The sequence below is a fragment of the Myripristis murdjan genome, chromosome 8 (assembly GCF_902150065.1).
Source record: "Myripristis murdjan chromosome 8, fMyrMur1.1, whole genome shotgun sequence".
NCBI classification, from domain to species: Eukaryota; Metazoa; Chordata; class Actinopteri; order Holocentriformes; family Holocentridae; genus Myripristis; species Myripristis murdjan.
In genome coordinates, this window is record NC_043987.1 from 16,966,893 (window position 1) to 16,993,550 (window position 26,658).

The 26,658-nt window shown below is 41.5% G+C and overlaps 1 protein-coding gene across 2 annotated transcripts in view; it reads right to left on the reverse strand.

Annotated features, from left to right (window-relative positions):
• Positions 1–26,658, reverse strand: part of cep112 (centrosomal protein 112) — a 120,767-nt gene that overhangs the window by 82,509 nt on the left and 11,600 nt on the right. For both annotated transcript variants that reach the window (XM_030057929.1, XM_030057928.1), the window contains exons 6-13: positions 25,852–25,929; positions 22,141–22,188; positions 21,980–22,054; positions 14,624–14,710; positions 7,454–7,553; positions 6,835–6,953; positions 6,141–6,284; positions 923–1,077 (exon numbers count right to left, since the gene is read on the reverse strand). In XM_030057929.1, the coding sequence (XP_029913789.1) occupies positions 923–1,077; positions 6,141–6,284; positions 6,835–6,953; positions 7,454–7,553; positions 14,624–14,710; positions 21,980–22,054; positions 22,141–22,188; positions 25,852–25,929 (806 nt within the window). The remainder of the gene's footprint in view (positions 1–922; positions 1,078–6,140; positions 6,285–6,834; positions 6,954–7,453; positions 7,554–14,623; positions 14,711–21,979; positions 22,055–22,140; positions 22,189–25,851; positions 25,930–26,658) is intronic.

Here is a 26,658-nt window from a genome sequence, read left to right on the forward strand (position 1 = left end):
TGTATCAATAGGTAGATAGTTAGATAAATATAAATAAACTGAACTCATCAGCATGTCACTCCAAATGAATTGCTTATTTCAATGAAAACACTTTTTACAGCCAGGGAACATTAAACATTGCCTGTCCCATTTTCATAATCTTGCTGTGTAGTATCAAGATGATTTTGTGTACATTCAGTAGCACCTACAGTATGATATTTAAAAAGTCCATAAGATAAGAGAATCTCATCATATGGGCAATCATTACAAAGTGGCAACACTTAAGAGAAGGTGCCAATCAACATGAGCACATTTAAATGTCTTAAAAGTCTTCGTTCTCGTCACGCAACCGGTGGTGACATTTGATAACTCAAGAACATACTGTACTATAAATGTGGAGGCAAATCTTGATAAACTAGTTATGCTTTAAATACCATTCCAAACATTAAACAACCAAAGTCACTTTTGTAAAATTTCATTCAGCAATCCATATCCTATATGCTGTATTTTGCTTGTAGTAACATGCAAAATTCTTGTTTTACGTGATATAAAACCACTAGGTATACTGTAGAAAAAAGAGTGTACAAATAGCTGTAAAGTCAGAATCCATATGTTATGATATGAGGGTAGACACAGAGAATTAAGCAACCTCCTGCAGGATGCTTAATCCTGGATTAGGGCCTTTGTCACGCCCTAATGTGTATGTACACACTACATGATCTATACAGGGCTTATCCTATCATAGCATGACATCATGCCACATAGCTAACTATGCAGGTAATACCTGCATAGATATTAAGATATTATGGTGTGATTAAATGGGTTATGGCGGTCTGAGAAACGTATCAGAAGAGAATTCATCATCTGTTGATCATCTCCTTCTTCCTCTATCCTCTCCTCCTTTAGCTCCCTCTCTTTATCTGCTTCTCAGACAGCTCCAGACCGTTTGTTGGCCTCCTGCAGCTCAGCACTGATGGATGCAATGTGGATCTCCAGCTGGGCCTTCTCTTGGGTCACTTTCTGACGCAGCGTGTTGCCCCTCTCCACCTCCACAGAGTGCTGCTTCACTCGCAGCTCCAGCTCATGCACAGTTTGCTCCTAGTACACAAAGAGACACAGAAACCACTAAACAATACAGTATGAACCACTGAGGGGACCAGCAGGAGGAACTACAGTATACTGGATCAGAGGAATGAATGCTCCCATATTGAGAAGCGGGAAGACGGACAACCCTCAATTTAAGACGTGTGAGGAAACAATAGTAACCTACGCTATGCTCAGCAACCAAAATCTGTGTTTGAACTGAGTCAGTGTCTGGAGACACAGAAACCAGACTATTCATATAAAGTGATTGATGGTAAGAATTTGTTGAACATGAGTCAAAAACTGATTTGTAACTCTACAAAGTGCACTTTCTGTGCATGCCACGTTTCCTTTACTTAAAGAGCTGCCTGAATCTTAGAAAACCTAATTTACTAAATGATGGAGTGATTTCACTCCATTCAATGAATCTTATTCATGAAAACCCTCTGTGACTTGATCCATGAACTTATTACTTACAGGTTACAGTTATTGGTCATATGTTGTGCTTATGACCAAGCCAAAGCTGTAATTTATGTAAAATTGACTGGTTTACATTGATTTTCTCTAAAGGTCTGTGATGCATCAAAAGCAAAAGTTATTTCTATCCAAAGTGTAGTGAAGGTCGAACCAGTTTAAACCCTCTCAAAGCTACACAGGGTAACATCTTATCAGATGAAAATGATTTAAAAGGCACCTGTGATGGTGTTGTTGTCTGTTTTGTTCTTCTAGTCTAAAAAGTTAAACTTCAGCAGTTTCTGAAGCCAACTGTTCTGTCTTTGAAAAGTTTCTGAAGCCTTCCTGCTGTAACCCCAAGCTACTGTTTCACCTTGTTGCCCTTACTCTGACTTGTGAATCAACTCTAGGCAATATGAGCTTAAAGGTTACTTTTCCTGTTACCAAAAAAAAAAAAAAAAAAAAAAAAATCTTGGTACCTTAAGTTAAAAAGTCAAATGTTAATATGCCTGTCCCTCAGCCGACTGTATCCAAGAGTAAACATACCAGTGAGATAAACTCTTACTGCAAAGGGAACAACTGTGTTTAAATTTAACACAGTTGCCAAATTCCTAAAATTTAACAATTACTAAATTCCTCAAAACAACCAGCTAAAGCAGTATTCTGTCGTCATGCTTCAAAAATTAGAATTTCATCACATGCATAAGCTGAAATGAAATCACCACACTTATTAGTATACTGTCAAGCTCTGGGGAGAAGTACTTCAGCACCAAAACCCAAATGTCAAATGGTCAATCAGAAGAGTGATTTTTAACTAAAATAAGTGATCAAAGTACAGCTTATTCAGACAGGAACTTCTGGCACTATTCTGATGAAAAGAAATGTCTCTACTCTGCATACTGTCATCCAGCATGTGCATATATGTGCATGCGTGTCTGTGAAATGTGTTTGTGTGTGTGTATGACAGCATGGAATGCAGCGTAGGCAGGCTGATATAAGCGATGACAGTGCGCTGATTAAAGATGGAGTGTGCTAGTCGATCTAGCCGATGACAGAGGCTGGTGATGACAGGAGAAGAAATGACAGGAGGGAGGAAGGCGGGCGTGTTAGGAAAGAATGAGGGAGCGGGGCTGGGCACAGTCATAGCCGGTGAGAGGGATTCTTTGTCTCTGTGCGACCGGTGAAGGGCCTTAAGAGAAGGAACAAGGGGCCCGTGTGGTGCTGGGACGCGTGCTGACACTTAGCTCCCTGGCACGAGATGAGAGGCAGCGCGTCTCCATACTGGAGTTGGACTAAGCACACCTGGACACACTGTATGAGAGCATATTATGTCCCCTAATTGGGTGTTTCAAAGGGAGAATTACTAGGTGAGAAGTGCAGCCTACATAAGCTACATTATGAGCCCCACTCCCCCTGAGAGATTTAGAGGCGATAAAGTCTTTGAAGATGAAAAAAGTGTATAATTTGCCCTTTTACAATTTTTATATCAGAGCTTGGGGAGGGCCTAACAAGACAGCATCACTCATCTGCTGGGGCTTGCCAGCATGCGTGTACACATTCGTGTTGTGTTTCAAATACGGAGACGAAGGTCAAAAGGAAGAGAAGAGATAGGGGAAGAAAATTAAACTGAAGAAATAAGGAATAAATGAAAATTGTTTGATGAATATGGGAAAAAATGCCTCAACTGTCCAACTTTACTGTGTCAAACAAACATACTTCTGAGTCTGTTTTGTACAGTTTTTCCATAGTGGTTACGCAGTATCCTCTAAGCCATCATGCTCAGTAACTGAGAGGTGTACGTGCATGAATACACACTTTGGCTGGGACAGGGGCTGGACAGATATCAGCTTGTCTTTATTTTCAAACACCTACTCTGTAACTCTACCTGTTCTGCCCTGCGCACAGATAAAGTTGAAAAATAATAACATCTGAGAGAGATCTGTGGGATCCAGGTGAAATCTCTCATCTGTGCCGGACAGAAAGCCAGTCAGGGAGCGATGGGAAGATGAGCAGTCTTTATTTCAGTGTGGCATTGCAACAGATCCAATATGCTGTATTTGAATAAGTATGAATCATCAATCTAGCTTGACACTGAGCTTGTCTTGACTTGCATGCTTTTTGTGTGAACAGAGTGAACTTTTCACATTGTGCCCTGGGTATGAACTTCAGCTGGCATCTATATCTTCCCTTGATAGGCAGTAGTGGAGGGGTAGTGGCCTGAAAGGTACCAAGTCACCTATGTTTAAAGTCAAGGCTGGCTCCTGGATCAAAAGAGTGAACGCTTGAATATGGTACAGCGATAAATAAATAAGCAAACCAACGTCCTCATATTTCAAACACGGCAGGTGTGTTATCTCAAACTTTTTGCACTCTCTTTTTGTATAATCAACTCCAAAAACTTCTCATTCCAAATGGAGTGAGAACTGCTTTTTTCACAATGAAAGAATATGAGACGACACTGACTCCAAAGGTTTGGCTATAGAGACATCAAGTATGGAACAAAGGGTGCTGCATAACCTCACCTCAGCTGACACCCTATGAAGACGCTATGTAAAGTGTGTGTATTTGTGTGTGTGTGTGTGTGTGTGTGTGTATGTGTGTGTGTGTGTGTGTGCGTGTGTGTGCGTGTAGGTCAGGCTAAACTCACAGTAGCTGAGCAGCTAATTTCCACTGACAGAGGGCTCTTTTCATCCTCCGGGGCCTTGTCTGTCCTTAATTATTAAAGAGGGGCCTTACCACCGGCCTCGCACTGTCCTGCTTTTGATGCCTCTTAAATGTGAGCCTGCTGACAGACTAAGGCCAGAAGCAATGTGTGTGTATGAAGGATCCCTGTGACAGCCTCTGAATGGTAATGCTGACAACAATGCTATATTTATTAAGCATTGCATCTGACTGGTCCCTGGTGTGGATAATCCTTGCTAATAAAATGCATACAATCCCAAAATCCTTTCATATGAGATCAAAGGACTGGTAGCTTGGACAGGTGTCTGTGTGTGTGTGTGTGTGTCTCTAAGCATACCCATAACCATGCACAACATTTAGTATACACACTTAAACCAGAGGCTTTCATAAGGTGACAGGTATGAGATTTGAGTCATTTTCATCCTCTGGCTTGGTTAGAGGCCAGCAACTTCTGCTGATCATCCTTCATATATTCCTGTATTTTGTTTTTGTCCTCTTAAAATTGTCTTTCCATAGATGAAACAATATAACACCGAGCACAGTATGGAATCAGAAATCTTGATGGTGCTACAGCAATCAGTCTAACCTCAGGTCTTTCTGTACAGCTCCAATAACTGAATTCATCGATATGTGAAGAAACTTTGCTTCACGGCAGTCTATACTCAATTATGAAGTCAATGGCAGTTTTGTGCTCAGTTTATACAATAAATTCCACAGCTAATTATCACTATGTCTTCCCACGTTTTACAATGAAATGTCACGTTTATCAAGAAATGTCAACATTTTCAGACCCTCACCAGAATGAGATATTTTTCTCTGATAATATGTAGTTGGAGTTTTGTGAATGTTACTCTCAATGGAAAATAGAGCATCTATGAATGTCCTTTTCTCAATAATGGAGTGGTCAGTCTCAGGAAAAAAAGATATAAAAAAATATAATTGATGTATGAACTCATTCACCTCTGGTCATAATGTCAAACAGCTATAGTTCTACCGACTTCTAAGTTGTTATGTCTCTCTTGTTATCACTTCCCAGGTTGTGAGATCAAATCCACAGGGGTACTGAAGGACCTTTATACATACATCAATGCGGGTCATGTTTCTAACGTCTGATTCTTGAAGCTACTGCACAGTTTTGATTAGAAACAATTATTGTTTAAAAAATGCCATTATGACAGGATACACTTCATATCACTGACTGTTTTTGTTTTTTTTTCTCTGCATTACTACACAGTCCAAAAGGCATGAACACCAGAAACTCCTGAAAGTCTTGGGCAAAGAACTGTCATTTTCATATTATAATGTAAAGCAATTAGATTCCTGTTAAACCAGTGGCTAAGGACAAAAAAAAATCTTTGAATCATTACCAAGGTATTAAGTTAAAAATGAAAGCAGTCAAGATGAGACACAATTCAGTGAGCGAAATAGGGTGCAACAGTGATGGTGGCTGAAACTGAATGCCCAGATTAGAAAGGACTATAACCTTAATTTTGTGTTTTTCTTAACTTTGTTAGGTTGTGGGCTTATGTGCTGGATCCCTAGACAACCAAAAATGGCTTTTTACAAACCAGTGATGTCACCAAAATAATCTCTTCTCTTCTTTTCTGTTAAAAAATTAATAATTCAGATTCTGCTGCTGACTATGAAAACTAAGTGCCTAACTAACTAACCAGCGTTAGATCTTCTGCCACTCTTGTCCCTTTGGTATAAAGTGATCCCAGACTGGCATGGTAGGAAAACATGAGCATGTTGTGTTGCCTAACAGTTGCCTCTTGCAACTACTTGGAGTCACCAACAGGCAAAATTGTCTAGTCTAGCTTTAAATTATGTTAATGTGCTGACAAAACTAAAGCTTTATTCACCAGCTGGGATATCACTAGTCAACATCCAAATCCACGCACACATATCAAAACACACATGAACACGCCTGTTCCTGGACTCACAGTGGCTTGTGTTCGAGCGTTATACTCAGCCTCCATCTTAGCCAGCCTATGGTTGGTGTCCTCCAGCAGTTCCTGGATGTTTTCTGTGTGTTTCTTCTGTAGTTCAAACTTCTCCTGCTCGATTCCTGCCACTGCAGCATGTAACTGAAGGGTAGGCAATGAAAAAAACATATCAGTCCAAGATTTTCACCTTGTAATTCCATGACCAGTTTGCTGTATTTCATTTGTCCCTCTGTCCTGCACTTTTTCAAAGGATGTTTCATATGATGTGATTGTATAGTGCCTGGTTATTCAAGGGGAAGACACATCATTCAGAGGACCAGAGAGTTAATTCTTCTCATTAGATCTGAGAAAAATCATGCCTCCAATTTTGCTTATCAGATGCTAAGTGACCCTGAATAGATGAGTGGAAACTGCATTAAGATCTTATTGAGCGCCAACAGCTCAGTTAGCAAGAGTTAGTAGGAGTGAAAACACAATTTACCCAGGGCACAGAGCATTAATTTTTCAGCACAAAACCCACATTAACTTAGCCAAAGCATGAAAGAGTAAAGATATTTTTTTTTCCAAACTACAGGATAGCCTGTCTGCTTGCAACTAAGTCTGCCGGTCTCAAACATTCTTCCTCTGGCTTAGGGCTGCTTATAGAGGGCTGGGCTGCAGAATATCCAAGCCCTTCAACTTAGCCTTATACCTTCTTCTCCCACTCATTTTTTAGGCAGTCGGCGCTCTGATCCAACATCTTCTTCAGCTCAGCGATCTGCTTCTCTTTGCTCTCACAGATGACCTGGGATTCCCGCAACATGCTTTGAACTGGGGTGAGAGGAAGAACAACTGGGGTGAGAAACACGCACATATGCGTGTGCGTGCTTGCAGACACAGACACACATACACACACAGAAACATAGAGCAGCCAGTCCCCGCCTCAGGGTGTATACACAGGCGGACATGCAGAGACACTGACATACACTCATGCACATTGATTCGCTGTCAGTAAATCAGTGTCAATAAAGACATGGCTTCTATCAAATAGCCAGTAGTACATTCCTCTGCAAAGTTACCCGGTTGTTCTCAGATATGTCTAGAGACAGGAGACTGGAGAGGCAAGGAGAGAGGTAAAATCAAGAGGAGCGTAAGTAAGAAGGAAGGAAAACGTGCAGACATTTTGTGATTCAAGTTGCACAGCTGGGGAATGTCACTCTACACCAGTGGTGTCTTTTGTGGAACTCCATCCACAGGCTTTTATGCTGAGTGTCCTGAGACACTAACATAAACATCCTTCCAGTTAACGCTGCGATTCTGTGACCTCTTACCTTTCTTCTCCAGTTTATGGATGGTCTCCTCTGACGCTTTCTGCTTGCTCCGATGCATGCTCTTCAGCTCCTCAATCTCACCATTCTTTCTGTCCAGAATCTGTAGAGGAACATTATTTTCAAATCATTCATTCAACTGCCAATTTTATTACTGCTGGGGAACTAGCTACCTTGTATGATGCAGATGTCTTCAAAGTGCCCAGGTCTCAGCTGCTACACGAAAATACTTTTGTAATAAGCTACTAAATTGTGTGCAATATTCTACAAAATGTTTAACCCACACATGCTGAAGTTACAATAGATGGTATCATATGAAACTAGACAACGTAAGGAATCCATTAGTACTAAGAATGTCACACTAGGTTGTTAGCAAGGTGGCTAATTATTGCCCCAAAGGCAAAATTTTGGCGAGGGAAAAACATTGTCATTGACCATTTTCAAAGGGGTCCCTTGACCTCTCATCTCAAGATATCGGAATAAAAATGGGTTCTATGGGAACCCACAGGTCTCCCCTTTGCAGACATGCCTACCTTATGCTAATCCTATGCAGTTTGGGGCAAAAACCGTGCAGTTTTTTGCATGCAGTCATTTCCGCCTATTCTAAAATGGTGTATATCTGCATACTGGGGTCTACACAGTCTTCGAGTTGCATAAATTGAGTGTGGCTGGAAAACTATTGTGGCCTTAATGAGCCCAATATTATTCATGTGTGATAATGTAGCAGCCATTTCATTGTAGTGACAGCATTTTTTGAAACTTGAAGTCACTGTATAAAATGGCCTATTGACCTTCAGGATAATGCCAGCTTCATGAAACATAAACTAGACTAAACTAAAGTAAAATAAACTAGACACTTAGGGCATTCAGAGGATGCATGGTTTTCCTTATATATTGACAATAAGGGGGAGTTTCTGAGCAATTTCCAGAGCTGAATGCTTGGCATCCAGTAACTGAAAAATGCAATTCTTACAGAAATCTCCAAACGTCTTGGTCTTGGTGTCTTAATATGTTATTATGGAGGGTTTTCTGACCATCAAAAATTGTTCAATTCTGTACCAAATCTGCGTAACAAATGGTATCAACCCAAAAATTGCTGCAACAACTAATGGGACATACAGTAAGTGAACATGGGAACAGCCATCGCATACTTCCATCATAACCATTACACACTCTGAATAAACAAATAAATGAACATAAAAATAGCCACCTAACCAAAACACAATGTTTACAAATTTATGAAGAGATTAACTTGACACACATTGCTGAGCTGCATCTCAAATTAATCTTCAGGTTTCCAGCACTCAGATGACGAATTCCTACTACTGTGTGGCATGTACTGTAGGATAATTCAAAAAACAAAAATCACACTAAATTGTAAAATCAAACTGCAATACTTGAATCGCAATACATTCTTACAGTAGAGGAATAAAACCTGTATATGTGAACTTGTGTATAAGTATAGCATATTTTGTAAGCATATTTCACTGCACATTAATGTATGATAAGACTTCTGCCTCCCATATGCATACGTATTCCTTGGGAGGTTGAATTCCTTGGTTGGCTGAGTGAGAAAGCGATTGAGTGAAACACCTGTGTAGGTGTGATGAAGTAAGTGCTTCTGCCTGCTGCCACCATCTGTGCCTAATTAGATAAATTAGGCCATGGAGAGTTCAAACTCCAGTATAAGAGATGGTAGCACTACAGCATAAAATCGAGCTCAGATATTCAAGCCAGCACTGGTCCAGCCAGAGCCCATCAGACTGAAGGCGGGCCTGAACCGAAACACTCAATGGCCACTTCTGCCATCATTTCTGGACAAAACAAGCAGACCTTGAAGCCGAAACTTAACTGAGTAAGATTTTTCTCTTTTACCAATTAAAGTTCATGAAGTTTATCTAAAAACTTGAAAAACATGAAACCTTAGCTTACTGGACTGACCTGGAGTAAAACTACAGGCCTACACGTAGCTGTTACAGGGGGTGGAAAAAAACTGAATTACATTTAAGGTACAAGTTATTAGCCTAATAAAGACTACAGATAAATATCAGTGTTACCTCAATTTTACTGCAGTAGAGTTTTGAGTGTGCCTAAGTCTGTCAGCATTCGTACCTCTATATCTCGACCTGATCAAGACTGAGAAAATGAAGAAAGAATCAACCCTGACCACTGGGCTCCGATGTGGGTTCCTTGGATCCACTTTTTGGGTCTTTTGGATCACTGGATCTATTTACTCATAATATTAGCAATAATATTATGAAAATTCAACAGCCAGGAAAAAAAGACCACAGGTTCCATATCTGATACTCTTAAAGTCATTTTTGTAACTTGTTCATATTTTACTAAAACTATGTATTGGAGAGTCGTTTTGTGAAAATAATGCACATGAATGAGGAGGCAAAAAACAGAAGATCTGTGTTCTACAGTGGAGCTCCTGGTGAACCTGAGTGGCAGCATATAGACTTAGTGTGTAGACTTGAGCTCAAGTAGAAAAACGTTTTCCCAAACTCCCATATTGCTTTAAAGGATTTAAATCAAATCAAATTTAAACAAAGTTGAATTGGTCAATTAGCCACATAAATGATTACTAAGCTTATGAATAGATCTGTTCACGCATGCATTGCTTGGTAAAGCAAAGAAAATAGCATAGAACACACCTGCAACCTGCATCTTCTACTTGTGGTACGTGGATAATGCAAGATTAAATTCCTGCAATCATGGACAGTACAAATTGCATTGCAGTACTTAACTGTTTTACTCTTACACCTCCTTCTGTGGTAGAGGGTGTGTCAGGAGCTACTGTGGTACTCACAAACTACTGTGAAGCTCACTTGGGTGCAGTCAAGCTTATGATGACTAACTGAAATAATAAAACAGGTGCAGCCGGCTGACAACACTCAAGACAACAACAGAGCCCTTATTCACTTCTAAGGGTAGTAACGGTAGTCCGTTTAGCTAACCATAGCTCAGGTTCCTGTTGTTAGGAATTTGGTTTGCTTGTCCTGTTTTTCTGGTCTGTGTGCACTTGTTCATTCATGTTGGTCATGTCTGTTTATGTAAGTGGGAGTGAGTCAGTGACTTTGTCTGCTGTGTGTGCAGGTATGTCTCCAGACTGTTTTATGCTGCGGCTGTGGCTCAGGAGTGTTGTGGCATCATTGTGGCCACAGACTCTTAGAACAATGGAGACCGAGCTGCTGTTAATGCACTGCAGTAGATCTGGACGCTTTTAACCACTTCTTCTTATTGTGTCTAATCCATGAATTTTGTATGCTCCATTTTGTTGTCAGTGTTTAATTTTTGTTTTCTTCCAGCCTTTATGTTAGCTGTTTTCTGTGGGAGAAGCATTTGAATTTTCTCTAACATATAACTAGCATCCTGATGCTCTAATTCCATTTCCATTAGATGCTAAAACAACTTAGACACAATAGCTTAATGTATTTAACCAACAGTAACACTGGTTTAGGAAACATATGCTAAATCAAAAGTAAAGCTCATGATGATTCTGATTCTTAGCATATTTCCAATGGTTATTAGCGACATTTTCTAATAGCAGAGAGAAGCGTTATTTTAGCACTACCAACTGCATGCCAAAATAATGACTGCTGCTAGTAGTCTGTTACTAATGACTGCAGCTATTAAGCTTTTTACAACACATGCAAACAATCAGCCAGTTCACCACAGTGATGTGGTATGCAAAATTTTGCCATTTCATTTGGTAGAACAGATGTAAATGGTACCAACACCATGTTGGGAAAACACACGTCAGTAAATCATGCAAGGACAATATGCTGTTTATGGGTGATAAATTCCAAAATCTAATTTGGCCCAAACACAAAAGGAAATCTGTTATGCAAAGGGTTTTGAGATGTTGAAAATAATTTTCCAAAATATACTAAAATAAAATAATAAATTATGCAGCAAACTGGCCAGTGATAAACATAATCATGGCTAGTACTGAAGATGCTGCAAACAACAAACAGCCAGCTGCTTTTGTGAACATGTTGCTTATCAACATATTTCATTATTTCAGGAAAAATCCCTCCAGTTATTACCGTGAAAGACGGCACATTCTTGAGTGTAATTCTGTCACAAAGCAGAATTAGCTGCCAAGCATTACAATACAGACTTAATTTGAATAAGAAGGGGAAAAAACATAAGGCTCATGGGGTGGCATTAGAAACCATCCGACAACAAGAGTGCATTAGGCATAGCTACGGCAGATCCTTGGCACATTTCCCTTTTGAAGAAATGTCAATCGATTTAAAATAGCTTTGATAGCAGCATCCATCAATATCTGATCAAATCAGTGCCCCACACCATCAGCGCTGTCACTATCTTGGCTATGATCTGCTGCCTCGTTGCAGCTCTGGCATATCTTGATGATGTCACCACCCAACACGGGAAATGATTGGTTCAGTTGGATGTCCAACTGAAAAGGTGATGATGAGGGCAGTACCAGGCGTCTGGTGTTAGTGGTTAGATGATTCAGGGGTCTGGAATCAGGAACCATTTCCCCACTCTTAGCATCTGGTGCACACCTGACCATCCTGGTGAGGGATCCCTCTGTGAATAGCTTTACTAAGGTTTTTTTTTTTTTTTCAATTTTTCTTTTCTAATGAGGTTCTGGTGAAATTTCTTCCTTATCCTCAGTTGAAGGTCTATGACTGGGGATGCCATTTTTCTTATTCAGTTTCACCCTAATGGGGTTTTTGTGGATTTTTTTTTTTTTTTTTTTTTTTTTTTTTAGCTTGTCCTAAGTTGCGGGTTTGGGGGTGTCATTTTAATTTTTTGTTTTCATAATAATAATATGAACACTGTAAAGCCCTTTGAGACACTAACAGTGACAAAGGGCTGTACAAGTAAACCTGGCTTGACCATCATAAATGCTAAATGCCAAATTAATTTGAGTATACAACATTATAGGCTTCTGTAACAAGGCGCAAAGACTTAGGGCAATGTTTTTGCCCCCACGTCCTCTAAAGTAACCGTAACACCAGGGACACTCAGCAACATCTTCGCAGTTATCAAAATTATCCCCTGCGAATCAGAGGCTAATTAAGTGTAACAGAGATTTAGTTCATCGCCTAGTAAGGCTGTGTGCAGGTGCCTATTGTGTGACTGTAAGGAAGCCAGTGTCTCCTCTCCTGGCTCTGCTGGACGCACCATTTTCAAGACTTCACTGTACCTCTGACAAAATACCTTGGATCTAGAGCTGTGTCTGTGAAGTACTGTGCAAGGCATGTTGGATAACGTAAACTGTAAACAATTTTAAGAAGCCAGTTTGTTACCATGCAATTAAATGTAAAATTAGGTTATATTTGAAATCAATTAGTTCACTAAAAATGTTAAGTCTAAAGTTCTTTTATCACAGTGAAACACCACTGATTAATGGTGGCTGTCTCTGGCCTTCAGAATGGCAGCAAGCAAATGCTTGCGGGTATAAGCCTGCCAATTAGCAACATAAAATGAACAGCTTAGCTCAACAACAGAGGGCGCTATGACTGCCTGGCCCTTAAAGGGAAATCTACAAAAAGCAGTTATTTTCCCTGTCCCAAACCATAGTAGATGTATTTTCAGGCATTTTGTTCTATCACAAGTGCACTTAGTTGCTATGCCTGTCATCCCCGGAGTGAATGGTATGGGTGAGATGAAAGGAAATGAGGAAATGAGGGTGGGGGGACAGAAGAAAGTTCACAGAAAATTTAGGGATACCCAATTTTCCCATGTCGCCACCCCAGTGGGATGATTTCTTTTTTGGGCCCATGGAGCAAGGCAATGACAGGGTGTCAGATGAGGTCCAGGGATAGTGCACTAGAAGCTGGGAATGACAGCTTTTAGGGTGCCCATTTCAGGCTTTTACAAGACATCCTAATGCAGGGAGACTCCAACCTGTTTGGCCATGGCCGTCACAGTGAGGAAGAACAACAACTCCTGAAAAGAAAACGTACCTACTATACCAGGGCTAAAGAACTACATAACTACCCTGTTAAAATCTCTGTCTTCTCCAAAGTAGACACAAAATTCACGACAAAACAAGCCTAATTTAATGCATATCAAAGCAAAATACAGTTGACATGACTCCATCACCCTTTGTTGTTGTCTAATGTGCACACTGGTCTGATCATTTGTATGTTGCCTCAGGATCAGAGGCTGATCCTAGGAGTGTGTGTGTGTGTGTGTGTTTGTGTGCACATTAAGCAAAAGAACATGAAGATATGCTTCTTTATACACCACACTGAGGTGATTAAATATTTTGGCAACATGCACACTACTAATTCACAGCCGTTAGCATACAACACTCAGTCCTGTTTTCTCATTACCCTCTCCATTTCATGCAGGCGACAATGACCAGTGGCCTCACATCCTATACATTATTCATAAGGGGGCTAATTAAAACTATAGTTTGCTTGCCCATCAGCGTGCTCCCCCCAGTCACTCCCCTTTGAAGCCATTATAGGGAGTGCTAGGTAAAACGCAGAGAAAATTGAATTAGACATGGCTCACAATCTGTATGCAATTAGTGTGATTTCCCTGCAATGACATGGCCACTACAGAGAAAGAGAGAGAGAGAGAGAGAGAGAGCGAGAGAGAGAGCTGTCACCCTGTCTCATGTCAAACACAAAGAGGCGATGGGCATTTTAAAGCGAAAAGAAAATTGGAGTGTTTTTCTGTTTTATTAAAAGCTTCTGTGGCAGCAAAGAAAAGAAGCTGCGCCGAGGACCTGACAGATCCCAGGTGCTTGATCTGAAGCCTAACTGATAGGCACTCAGTGAAAATGAAACCATCTTCACTGCTATTTTCACCAGCCGAAACAGAGCTTTGAAGACCATCTGAGGGTGATGAGGAGCTGATTATTTGTTGGATGGGGAGATAAAAAGAGGAGAGTTATTTCTTTTCTTTTCATTAGCCAGCCAGTGGACTCAAGAGTCAGTGAATGGCACCTTGACACAGGTTAACTATTCCACATGCGATGCTCAAGTTGACACCTCTGCCTGTCTGGTTGTCTCTCAGAAAATATGACTGTTTTATTGGAATGTACTGTAAGTTTCTCTTCTTCTCTTGTTTCTAAATATTAAAGACAGAATGAGTCCGATTTTCCCCAAAACACAATGTATAGACACATACAAAAAGCATATTTGGAGATTTCTCTAGACTTGTTCCATTAATTCTTACTTTCTGGACGTCTGCATCATGCCTCTGCTGAATCTTCAGTTTCTCCTCTTGGTGTTTGGCCTCTAGAACTTTGATCTTCATTTCAATCTGGAAAAAACACAAACTCAAAGTCATATACTGTTAAAAAAAAAAAAAAAGGAAGCTTCTAGAACTTTCTTGCTCTCGGTTTTTACATTGAGAAATGAAATTTGGTTGCTAAGCAGAAACCCACCACTTGAGTTATGAAATGCTATTTGTTGCCTGGCAACATGAATATATTTTTTGTTCCAGAAAGTTAAAGTTCCAGACATAGACATTTTTTTCCAGACATATGACTTTGAAGAAAACAGTCATCATATAGGCGGGCTGGTTATGGGAGATGAAAACTTGGATAAAAGATCTGTTATAATACCCTCTCTCCCACTCTCTCTCTTCCCCTTTCTCTCTCAAACAAGCACAGAGCATCAAAACCAGACAAAGACATATAGACAGACACATGTTGATGAATTACAGCACATTTACATTTAAAAGCATGTTTATCCAGGCACAGAACCTCAAAAACCAGTGTGAAGCTTAAATGTGTGCAACTGTGTTTGTATATGTTTGTGATCAAATCTCCTATCAGTCTGTGGCAGGCTCGCCAAAGTGAAATCCTGTGTGTGTGTGTGTGTGTGTGTGTGTGTGTGTATATACAAGCATGCTTGCGAGTACACATGGCAGTTGGCCACTGACAGAATGGGTTCTTTTCATTTCCGCACAGTATTTTAAGAGGATCAGAAGTTCAACTTTTGTCATTTGCGTGTTGGAACAGATCTCCCTGAGCTATTCATAGCCCCCTGACAAACGCGCACACACACACACACACACACACACACACACACACACACACACACACACACACACACACATCAAATCACAAGGAAAAAAACATCATGGTTACACATCATGGTTTGATGTTTGTGCACACAGACAAGAATGCAAACTAAAACCAGAGTGACCAACAGATTTGTACATAAAGAGCCATAGTAGTTTACCCATTCTTAAATTCTCATCATAAACATTCTCCACTATGCAGAAAGCAGGTGAGAGGTGTTTTATTTGGTTTATAGCTACACTCACATTAACTAAAACATGGTGAGACAGGCAGAGCCTTCCTTCCCAGGCTGGGCTAGTCCCCCTATGCCTCAAAACACTGCCAACAGCTGCAGTCCAGCACTGGTAGCTCATTTATTTGATTTGAGTTATAGGGCATGCAGGACATGGCAAGATCTAAAAGAGGGGAACAACCTATGAATACAGTAATGAGTGACATCCCTGGCAATGACAAGCCTAACCCTAAGCCCTCATGATACACTATAAATGTATGTGACTTGATTAGAGAGTCCAAGGACAGAGCAGCTGTGGGAAATGCACATACACACAAACAGGCAAACACTATTAGATCTAGGGTGAAGAAAATAAAGCCACTGCCATTAGATTTTAGACACCTAGGAATGACCACCCTCAAGAACTGAAGCTGGCTGTATCAGCATCATGTCATATGTAACATACCCTCTCAAAATTCACTTTTAAACTTGCTTTTAAATGTACTGATCTTTTTACCTGTTACTATGTCTATTTTATATTCTTATCTTTATTCACAATGCTCTTTGCTGTTATATTTTTCCAAGGGAGCGCTGCTGTGGGCTATGCATGGCAAATTCTGGTCACTCACTCAGTCACTCACTCATGGTCAACCTGCAGGGATGTACAATAGGACACGTGCATTACATGTAACAAAGGTGTGGCACTGTTATCCAGGCTGCAGCCTGTCAAGGTTGACGCTGTCTGTGTGGAAACAGGAAATGCCAAAGCGACACGGTCAAACTTGTATCATAGTGTATAATCTATCCATATAAAAAGTTATTTTTTTCAGCCAATCTCTCAGTTACACCAGTATTGTTCATTTGATGCAGCCATTTCGAATTGATCTTGTTGATTTCTGGAAAGTCGAGCAGAGCTGGTACCATGTCGGCTAGTGGAAAAATGGCATTAGTAGCAGAGCTGCCAACTTTCGTGCATTGGGCGTAAAACTCACACAAATGAGCCTTCTCACACACACTCAAAAGCCACACATCCCATTAACTCTTAAATGTACAACAATCAGATATGATATATGGACCTCACACACTGCTGAATTGTGAGCAGTGAGTCTGCTACAGGCGGAGCTGGGAGCAAGACTCTGGCAAGCCATGGGCTGCCATGGTAACAACTCAGCGCACTGGCTGGGTAGCAGTAAAGTTAGCACTGGCTGGATAGCAGGAAATAAGACAGGAGAAAGGCCAACAGTGATTGCGACTCCAGGTAAGTGATCGTTTGGACTATACTTAAGCGGAACCCAGTTCTCCTCGCCCCCACCACAACCGCCACACACACACAAACACACACACACACACCGGGGAACAAATCACACACCAAGCTGAAGTCAAATGTGGGCAGCCTTGTTAGTAAAGATGTTTAGCTAGACACGCACAGGTGCACTGTGGGTCTGGACAGTTTTGTGCTTCTTAAATTTACTATTCAATACTTTGTAACAGTTTTGAAAGTTGCAAGTACAGATCACCATTTTAAACAAACATATACATTACACACAAGACCAACTTATGAGTAAACACACACAAAACACAGGCATACAAACAGAACCTGTATGAGTGCGGGACAGTCGCAAAGATGAATGGGGGAAAAACAGGATTTAGCTTACGTCAGATGGAGTGGGTGAGGGACGGATGGCCTTTGACTTTGATGTTGTTTAGTCACTGCCTGTTAATCAGTTTGATGTTTGAACTTGTCACTGTTAAATAACATCCTGGGGCAAAGTCTGGTTTGTTCCAATCATCAAAGTAATTAAGGCGCAGAAAATTCCCCTGACATTATTTGGTCCAGACAAACTTCACTTGGTTTTTTATTGATATAAGTCACAGAGGCTTTCTGTGATGATGATCGCTGCCGTCACAACAAATGACTGTTTTTGGCAATTGTGATAGTGGCATGGAGTCTCTATACTGGCGACCCAAACCAAGAGCACAGATTTTGCTAAGCAATGCATCCTGCTAACTTTGGCAAACGATTATAAACCCCATTAAAAACAAGGAGTCCAATTTATCATGCTAACACACAACCTCTAAAGACACCTAAAACGCCTTGTGGATGCCTCTCCTCATTATCCCCACTTCAGCAATATTTTCACAATGTATCCTTCACGGCAACAAGGCCTTGTGAAGTACTGTGTCTTTCTTCTCTCCCTCTTTTTTCTTGATTTACCGCCATTTCTTGTGCAATTGAGGGGACCACAGGAGACCTGTCAGAGTAGAAAGGGAAGAGCAAGCGAAAACGAGAGACAGAAAGATAGACAAAGAGAGACGGTGTGCGTGAGAGAGAAAGAAAGATGGCACTGATTGAAGTGCAGAAAAAAAAAGTAAAGAGTTGATTCTAGCCCCCCCTCCAAAAAAAAAAAAAAAAAGAAAGAAAAAAAGGCACAAAGAAAAAAAAATACCATGAGGGTGTCACTTTCTCATCACCTCTTCAAATGCTCTTTGGAGAAAGTTTGTCAAACTAGATCAGGGGCATTTGAAACTTGTTTATAAAGGCATCAGCGAAGGAAGGAGGAGGAGGAGGAACGTCGTACACCTAAGGCTTCTGAGACGCCTTCAATCAGCCCGGCTGGGTGGCACAGCTTTTTCCCCCCCTCTCTTCTTCAGAATTGTAGCAAGTGCTGTAAGATGCCATGTTTTTTGACACTTCGCTCTTGAGAGGATGAGAGGGTGGGAGCAAGGGAGGGAGGGAGAGAAAAAAAAAGGAAGAAAAAGATAGAGGGAGGGAGGGAGAGAATGAGGGAGAGAGAAGGCGAGGAGAAGACGGAAACAGCTGCTTTTGCTGCTCTCGAAAACCGGCGCGGGGTTGAGGCCTTTTCCCTGAGGGAGGTGTGCTCACAAATTGTCTGCTAACTGTTCGGGCTCCACAAAGCAAGGTTGCGTTTGTGCATCCCCTTCTTCTCGCCTGAAAAGTACAATGTCCTGGTGCATCTTTCATCCTTGGTAAACACAGATGCTCCAGGATAGTCAATATGCAGTATTCTGCTATCTCCTGAGCAGCAGCTAGATGCCATTTCCACACTCTGACAAGAAGTTAATTTATTGTACTTTGTCCTGATAGTAAGGCTGGATAAAAACGTCAGGTAAAATTGAATGGCTAACAAATGAAAAAAAAAAAAAAAAAAAAAGTCACTGGGGGTTTAGAAAAGCTAGCAGATGCCAGAGAAAGAACAAGTAAACTGTCTTAAAAAATAAAATGTTAAATAAATAAATAAATAAATCAACAAGTACACTCAAATCACTCGCGGACACAAATGCTTCAAGTAGTAACTTTATCATTATGGAACACTCATGCGAACGACTCAAACTGTGGGTCCCTTGTGCTCCCCTAGCCTGAAGCGTCATCTTGAAAGCCAAAATGCAGAGCCAGTCCCCTTTAAACTACTAAGGCTCAATGCCATGCTCCTTTTTAGCTTTGTAAAACCATCACATAAGGCAGGGTCTTGCACTCTAACTCGCAGGCTGAGAACGCAGGCGCTATCCCACAGGATTCACAGATTGGAGCGATTGCATCATTACGGTATTGGAAAGCAACGGGGTCTGATCCAGAGTTACATGCCATTAGCACGAGCGGTTGGAACTTCACACATACATCTTCCATGCTGTGCCCGCTGGTGACAACCCCTCGAGTTGGGTACCAAGGGGGTACTTTGAAGACTGCATGCACAAAGCACATGCATACACGCGTATCAAAGAGAAACTGGGCACTTTAATCAGTCTGTCTTTTTCTACTGCTGTAACCACATCAGTTGGGCCTATGGCTAAGCCTGACTCATCAGTCGCCATTTAATTGAATTTGCCAATAAAGGCCCGGCCCTCTTAATGCTGGTGTGTTGTGGCTGAGTGCTGCTAGGGTGTGTTGAAGGATTAGCAGGACTTTGCTTCTCCTGCGAGACATTTTCCACCGACTCACCCAGAGGCTAAAAAACACATGAGCAAACATAAGTTAAGTGACTCAAAGCTACGGCAGCTTGTGGTGAAGTTTCTCAGCTGCCACTCATTGTTCCACAGGAAAAAAAACAGTCAGCATTCTTATCAATGCAGTCAGTAGCTTAGCAGGAGGATGAGCTTGGTGTGAAAGCTGAGATGTCTGTTAAGCTAGTGGCGGCTTAATGGCATGTGGCATGTATCGCGTTCAACCCAGGGTAGATTTCCCACTAAGCTTTGGGGATTTAAGGGAAGTGATGTCACTGTGATTTCCTGGACTGGGCCAAGACAGCCACGCAATAGCAGGACTGGGCGAGGTGTCCATGGTTCCACTGGAGGGCTTTGTGTGGCTCTTTAAGTTGATACAGTTAAGGTGGCGGTTCTTTGGTGACTCTGAATCAGGACCATCTCTATGGGAAAGTGCGTGTGTGTGTGTGTGTGTGTGTGTGTGTGTGTGTGTGTGGTCACACCTATATCCTCTGGCGCTCAGAGTTCCTGAAATCCACCTTACACCCTTTTAATTGCGAATCATGACTCAAGCCGCAGCACCAGTGTGGACATCCTTGGTGTCAAAGGCTCACACTGAAAAGGGGGTTTCCAGTTGCCAATTATAAACCCCAGACATACCACTATACCCCTTCCACAGGGCAGAGGGTAGACAACAGGGGATTCCCAACACATTATAATGGGAAACAGAGACAGACTGGGACAAAGCAGCAAAGTTCTTTAGAAACGATAGCGGGAAAAACAACCATTTTCATAGACAACGGGCTTGGTGTAAAATGACATTATGGTGCAATTGTGTACGTGCATGTGCATGTCAGTGTCTCCGTGTGTTATTTAGGATTGCTGATCCACCGCCCAGGGTCAAAGGAAGGTCTGGCAAAGGACACAGAGGTCAGAAACACATCCTACACCAAAAGCCTTACGTCCACAATAACCACGTTTGACTGAAAAGACTCTTAAAAGAATTGTGATATTAAAGGTAAGGCCAGGAATGTACACACCCATAATCTATATACTCAAAATATCTTTCACTTGTTCAATCTCTTTCTCTGCAGCTTCATTTCCACCCAGTTACAGAAAAGGTTCAATCCTTGACCATTTCATTTCATGAAATCTCATTACTTTGCAATCTCATTACCTAAGTGATCCACAGCCCTGTACATACAGCCCATGTCAATAACTGTATCTTCTTAATTTATCAAGTAAACATACCAAAAAGTTGCTAGTTAAAGCTTCACAAATCCTAAGGCTTGCGTGCATTTCTCTGTTTCATATCATTACAAAATGAATACTCTGGGATTTGTTGGCTGCTTGTCAGACTAACAAATCAATTTTAAAATGTTGCTTTTGGCTCTGGTAACTTGTAACTGGCATTTGACAAAATTACCAGTTGAATGACAATTTTAAAAAAGATACACTAATAAGGAAAATAATCATTAATTGCCGCCCTAATAATCAGCCATACACACACACTGGTGACAACATTTACATGCAAGTACTCCTAGGCGGTGTTCTTTCATCTCTCCTCCTCAGAACACAGCATTGGAACTAAGGGCATCATCATACCAGTTGTTTGAAATTCAGTTGAAAAGGCAACCATGTCTGTGTGTTTTTGCATGTGTCCACGTTATGACAGGCCAACAAACCAGACGACTCTCGTCCACCATCTCGCCATCTGTATGTATCTCTCTTTACTTTTGCCCCTGCTTCCCCGCATGCTCTGCCCTCTCCCGGTGAAGTTGATCTAATTGAGTGGAGTGCTTTCCCCAGGGAGACATAAAAAGCCATGGCTATTAGAGCCAAGTCATGCTCAGTTTTATATTTAACAGTGCAAGTAAAAGAAGAGAGGGGGAGCACAGGGGACTTCAAAGCATGCTTTCAGAATGGGATTTTCAGCTTAAATCCACATAAGGAAAAACTGTCATCACTGTGAGCCGGCATTATTTTTGTCTTCTTAGAGGAATGTTCACCGCGGTCGTTTTGACAATGCAAACCCTGCATGAGGTACAGTTTGTGTCTATGGCTGAGAGCGTCTAATGCCATAAAACACGCAAGGAAGGTTTGACCTCAGTAGGTGTCCAACAGTTGCTACTGTACAAAAAGGAGTGTATTAAACGGTGGGCAGAAAGAACTTTGGTTTAGTTACTGGAATGGATGCAGAGGACAGCTTTTAATGTGTAACAGTAATGTCCTTGGATACGCCACAAGATGGGAAGTGGCATTTTGACATTTATAACAGAGTGGAACAGGGAATATCAATAGGCTTTGCTACATCTATCAATGAAGTTTTGGCTGTGAATACTGTAGCACCTACCTCCTTGCTCTGTATGAGCAGTGGGCCTTGCTCATCAGCCAAGGTGCTATTCCTTCCAAGGTTTGACTTGAAAATCTACAAGATAGGAGAAGGAGGGTGTTTAAGACAACGCTTTTGTGCACATAACAACAACTAAACCACCACGGACCCCAACAGCTTACCGGGGAAAGGGGAATGGGCTTCTCTCGCAAATACCTGGGGTTTTCAATCTGAAAGAAAAAGAAGAGAGGAAAAACACTTTAGATCTCTCTCTCTCACTGTTGCCGTTCCTTCCAAACAAAACCTCACCACTACCAGCCTCTAACCTCTGCCCTCAATTTGTCATAAACAATGCGGTGAGAACATCAAAGGCTTGGTGCTGTGGCTGGAGTCTCTTCCTTCAACTCTGACTGTTTACAGAGAGAGAATACCTCAGGATACTTCAAGGCATTGTGTGTGTGGCCAGCTCTGTTTCCGCTCTCTGCCCCTCTTTTCTGTCCTGATGCAGTCCTTTTGTCAACACTCAGGACCACTAATCTGTAAGCTATCCCCGGTTCATTTATCATCGGACGGAGACAAGTGTGTATACAACCCCGCCAAACACAAACGCTCCATGTTCCTTGATTATAATATAAAACACAAGAGACAAAAAAAGACAGAGAGCCTTAACCACCTGAAAATGAGAGGACCGCAGCCCGAATGACTCTGCAGCATTACATCAATAAAGTTCACTAACTGTGATGCAAACTGCGAAAAGCTAAATCCGTCTGTTGACAGCTTACCATTTTCCTTCCACTATTTGATGGTTGTTTATGACCTTATTACTTTCCTGTGAACTCACACTATCACACAGTCTCTCTCTCTCTCATGCACTGGGGCTGTCTGTGGGGGCTGCCAACTAGCGGCAGGATCACGGCCTTTCAAAGCAGCTGAGCTGACTTTGGAGATGACAGCAATGACGCCCAGTAAACATTTCTGTTGCTAATCTCTTCAACATGGGGACGGAGGCGGAGAACAAGGAGGAAGAGTAGGAACCAGAGGGGGAGGAAGAGGAGAAGGAGGTAGGAGGAAGAAGAGGAAGGGGAGGAGGGCAGAGAGGGAATCTTTTGGTATTAAGAAAAAAAAGGATTTAACGTTGTGAGGTGGCATAACCCACATGAGGCTAATCCAAAATGAATGGGAGATGAGAGAACGGGGCCTGAAAGAACCCCAGAGTTCGAGACTAAAATATCTCCAGCTACTGTACAAGGATAAAGTCACAATCTATTGCTGCAGGGTGAGCGACTGACAGGTGAGATAGATGAAAGCACCTCTGTTACCCTCCTAAGTCTGCATGATGCAGTTAAAAACAGAGCAGCCATTTTGTTAGCTGACATAAGCCCTCAATAAAAGGAGACATCCTGTTTGACTACAATCAGATTTACTGTAAATTGTAAAACATGCGCACACACAAAACTAAGGCAGAACGGCAAGTACAGAGCAACATCAGCAGTACCTGCCATGAAGCAGACTGAACTGCATGAATCAGTATTTAAATCTGGCACTGGATCCGAAATCCGCATTTACCATATTTAAGTGGTGAATCAATCAATATCACTCTAAAATGCTGCCCAGCCTGAAAAGCAGAATGGGATATCTTTTTATACCCGTGGACAGCCAGTCATCAGATTTGATTGAGTATGGCCCACAGGCATGGAGAAAATCTAGACTAAATGTTGTGGTGCAACACTGGCATAAAGCGAGACTAAACTTGGCCTTGGTGCGTACATGTGTCTGTGCTCTTCTGTGAGCGTATGTGTGTGTGTGTGTGTGTGTGTGTGTGTGTGTGTGTATGTGTGTGTGTGTGTGTTCCTTTTTTGTGTGTGTGCACTTCTGCTTGCATGCCCACACATATGTCCCTGTGTGTATGTGTGTGCGTGCGGCCTCAGGACTGGCATGGTGTCCTGTGTCATTGGGACTTGACGTGGATGGATGGATGGATGCTCTGCTGCAGACGGAGGAGAGGAAGGACACTCCACATCACACGGCTTGGTTCTCCAGCCAAACAAACACAGGGTGATGGATTGCTTCCTAGTGTTGAGCAAACCGTCTGTACACCCACCTAACTACAGACAATACACAGCTAAGCGGTAGGGACTGCGATTGGATATATATCACTAGACAGCCTTTTTTTTTTTTTTTTTTCAGGAAAATTCTGTGTTCAATGCATTTTCTGTGCTTCAAGTTTATTTTTACTGACAGGTGAGAATAATATTGCACCTCACATTGTACTGTCACATACAACTCCCATTAGTGATAAAACCTCAGACAAGTTTGGCCAACAAACAATAGATCGACTGATTGAAAGAGACAGATAGTAGTCTGGCCAACTGAGGGTTTTTTTTTTTTTTTTTTTTGCCCTTGAAGGCGCTGTTATCTGGGTATGAAGATATCTACATTTTACTGTCTGATATGGCCACTGAACAATTACCATGCTGACTACCTCTATGTTGCAACACTGGAAAAGAAATTAATAAACCAATACAGAACATTTTATAACATCTGAAGCACAGCTAAAGATGTTCCAGATAGAGTGATGCTTGGTTGTGCTGAAATTCTGTGGAATCTGGGCACTTTGAAGCAGCGCATCCATAAAACCCTCTGTAAACTTGAAGGGGGTTTGTGTGCGTATGTGTGTGTGCGTGCGTGCGTTTGTGTGTAGGGAACATCTGTTGATCTGCAAGATGCAGGCTTGGGGAGCGTTGCCAAGCACTGCCTCTTCTTATCACCGTCTCAATGCAGAGCAGTGCAGAAAGGAGCAGTGCAAGGCTTCACGTCTACTGATACATACCTCAGATTACCCCAGCATGGAGGGAGAAGGAGGTGAAGAGAAGGAGAAACAAGGAAAGAGACAGAGAAGGCAAGGGTGAGACAGAGAGAAAGAAACAGAGAGAGGAACAATAGGGCAGAGAAAGAAAGAGGGTTACATTAAGATAGGGAGAAAGTGTGAAGGATAAGAGGCTAGAGTAAACAGAGGCAAAGAAGAAGAGGGAGACAGAGAGCAAGAAACCATAGAAAGCATTTCAAGACCGCAGGAGAAAGAGACAAAGACAATGAGCAAAAGATCAAGAAGGAAAGGAAGAAACAGAGAGCCATGCAGGTGAGGGAGATATGAGGTAAATAAGGGAATAAAAGACATAAGGGCAGAGTGCTTATCAGGCCCTGGCCTAAGGCACTCCAGACAGAGAAGATAAGAAAGGTACACACATCCTCGAGTGCTCAGTTTACACAGCGCTCCGCCTGCTCCTCATACCCCTCTCACAATTTAGCAGACGGGCCACCTGCAGCAAGTAGGTTTAGGATGTGGGTCAAATTTACCTATATGGTGTAGGGTCAAAATATAATTACAGCAGCTATGTCAGCAATACACCTGATTCAGCAATACTATATTTACTATACGATTAGATACAGGCCTACTGTTGAATCAAGATATTCAGAGTCTCTGTCACTGTAGATGAAGCATGGAGGTAGTTTACATGTGTTTTGGAGCAAAAATATTAGCAAAATTGCAATGTTGTCAAGTGCAATTGCCAAATTGCAGGAGCTGCAATTTTCTGAAGGTAAAATGTGTGACAAAATGCCGTTATAAATGAAGTGCTGTGTTGCTTCAGAGACGCCCTTACCAACAAATCATATCCTTCAGAGATATGACAACATGCTTGTTTGGTACAGACTGCAGCAAAAATAACATTATTGTCATTTTTATAGGTTTCTCAGTGAAAGTGAAAATTATTATTACCACTTAATTTGTGATTCACAGCGCAATCACATTTTCTTTCAAAATAATTGCAATATGATTTTTTTTATTATTATTATTATTATTAGATCATTCAGCTGTATGTCCCTGAACTCACCCCAAGGTTCCAGCTGTTGAGACGACCCTCAAGGTCAGTGTCATCAGGACACACTTGTGACTTCATTTCCCCCTCAATCTGGGGAAGAAACAAAGTTTAAAAAAAAAAAAAAAAAAAAAAAAAAAAAAGTGTAAACAGCAGCAACAGGATGAGAAACAGTGTACATCAGAAGTTCTCAGCTGGTAGCTTCAGGGTCCCCATTGGTTGTTAAGCCCCAAAACAGGAGCCATTCAGTTTTATTTGTGCTGTTTTAACATAAAGCAAAAAAAAAAAAAATTGTTTAATTCAGACTTCCAAAACTCTGTATTTTCTAGACAGCAACAATCTGTCAATAGGCCTAATACTAACAATAAAAGGACAATAACAAATTTAGCTGCTTTGCCGATAAGGATAAAAAGAAGAGACGTTTTTGTGAACTACAGGCTGGCCATGGCTTGTTATGATATGTCATCAAAAAAATGTACAGACTCATACAAAAATAATCCCTCATTTAAATCATCACTTATGACTCACTACAAGTGTGTGTTTTTGTGTATCTGCAGACACCCTGCCCAATGCCTGGATTTTCTTGTTTTGCTTTGCTTGGGACTCTTCTGGGCTTCAGCCTTTGGGCAGTGGGTGTCTAGCTCCCAGCCAATAACAGCATGCAGTGACATATCCATAGCATGACATCCAATGGGAAGCTGCAAAACTTGTGGACGTGGACCACAGAAAAAGTAAATACAGAGGCAAAACGCCAAGCGGACAAAGCTCGTTCCACAATGAGAGTCAATCTGGGGTTGGCTTTCACCCTCTGGTGAGCACTGA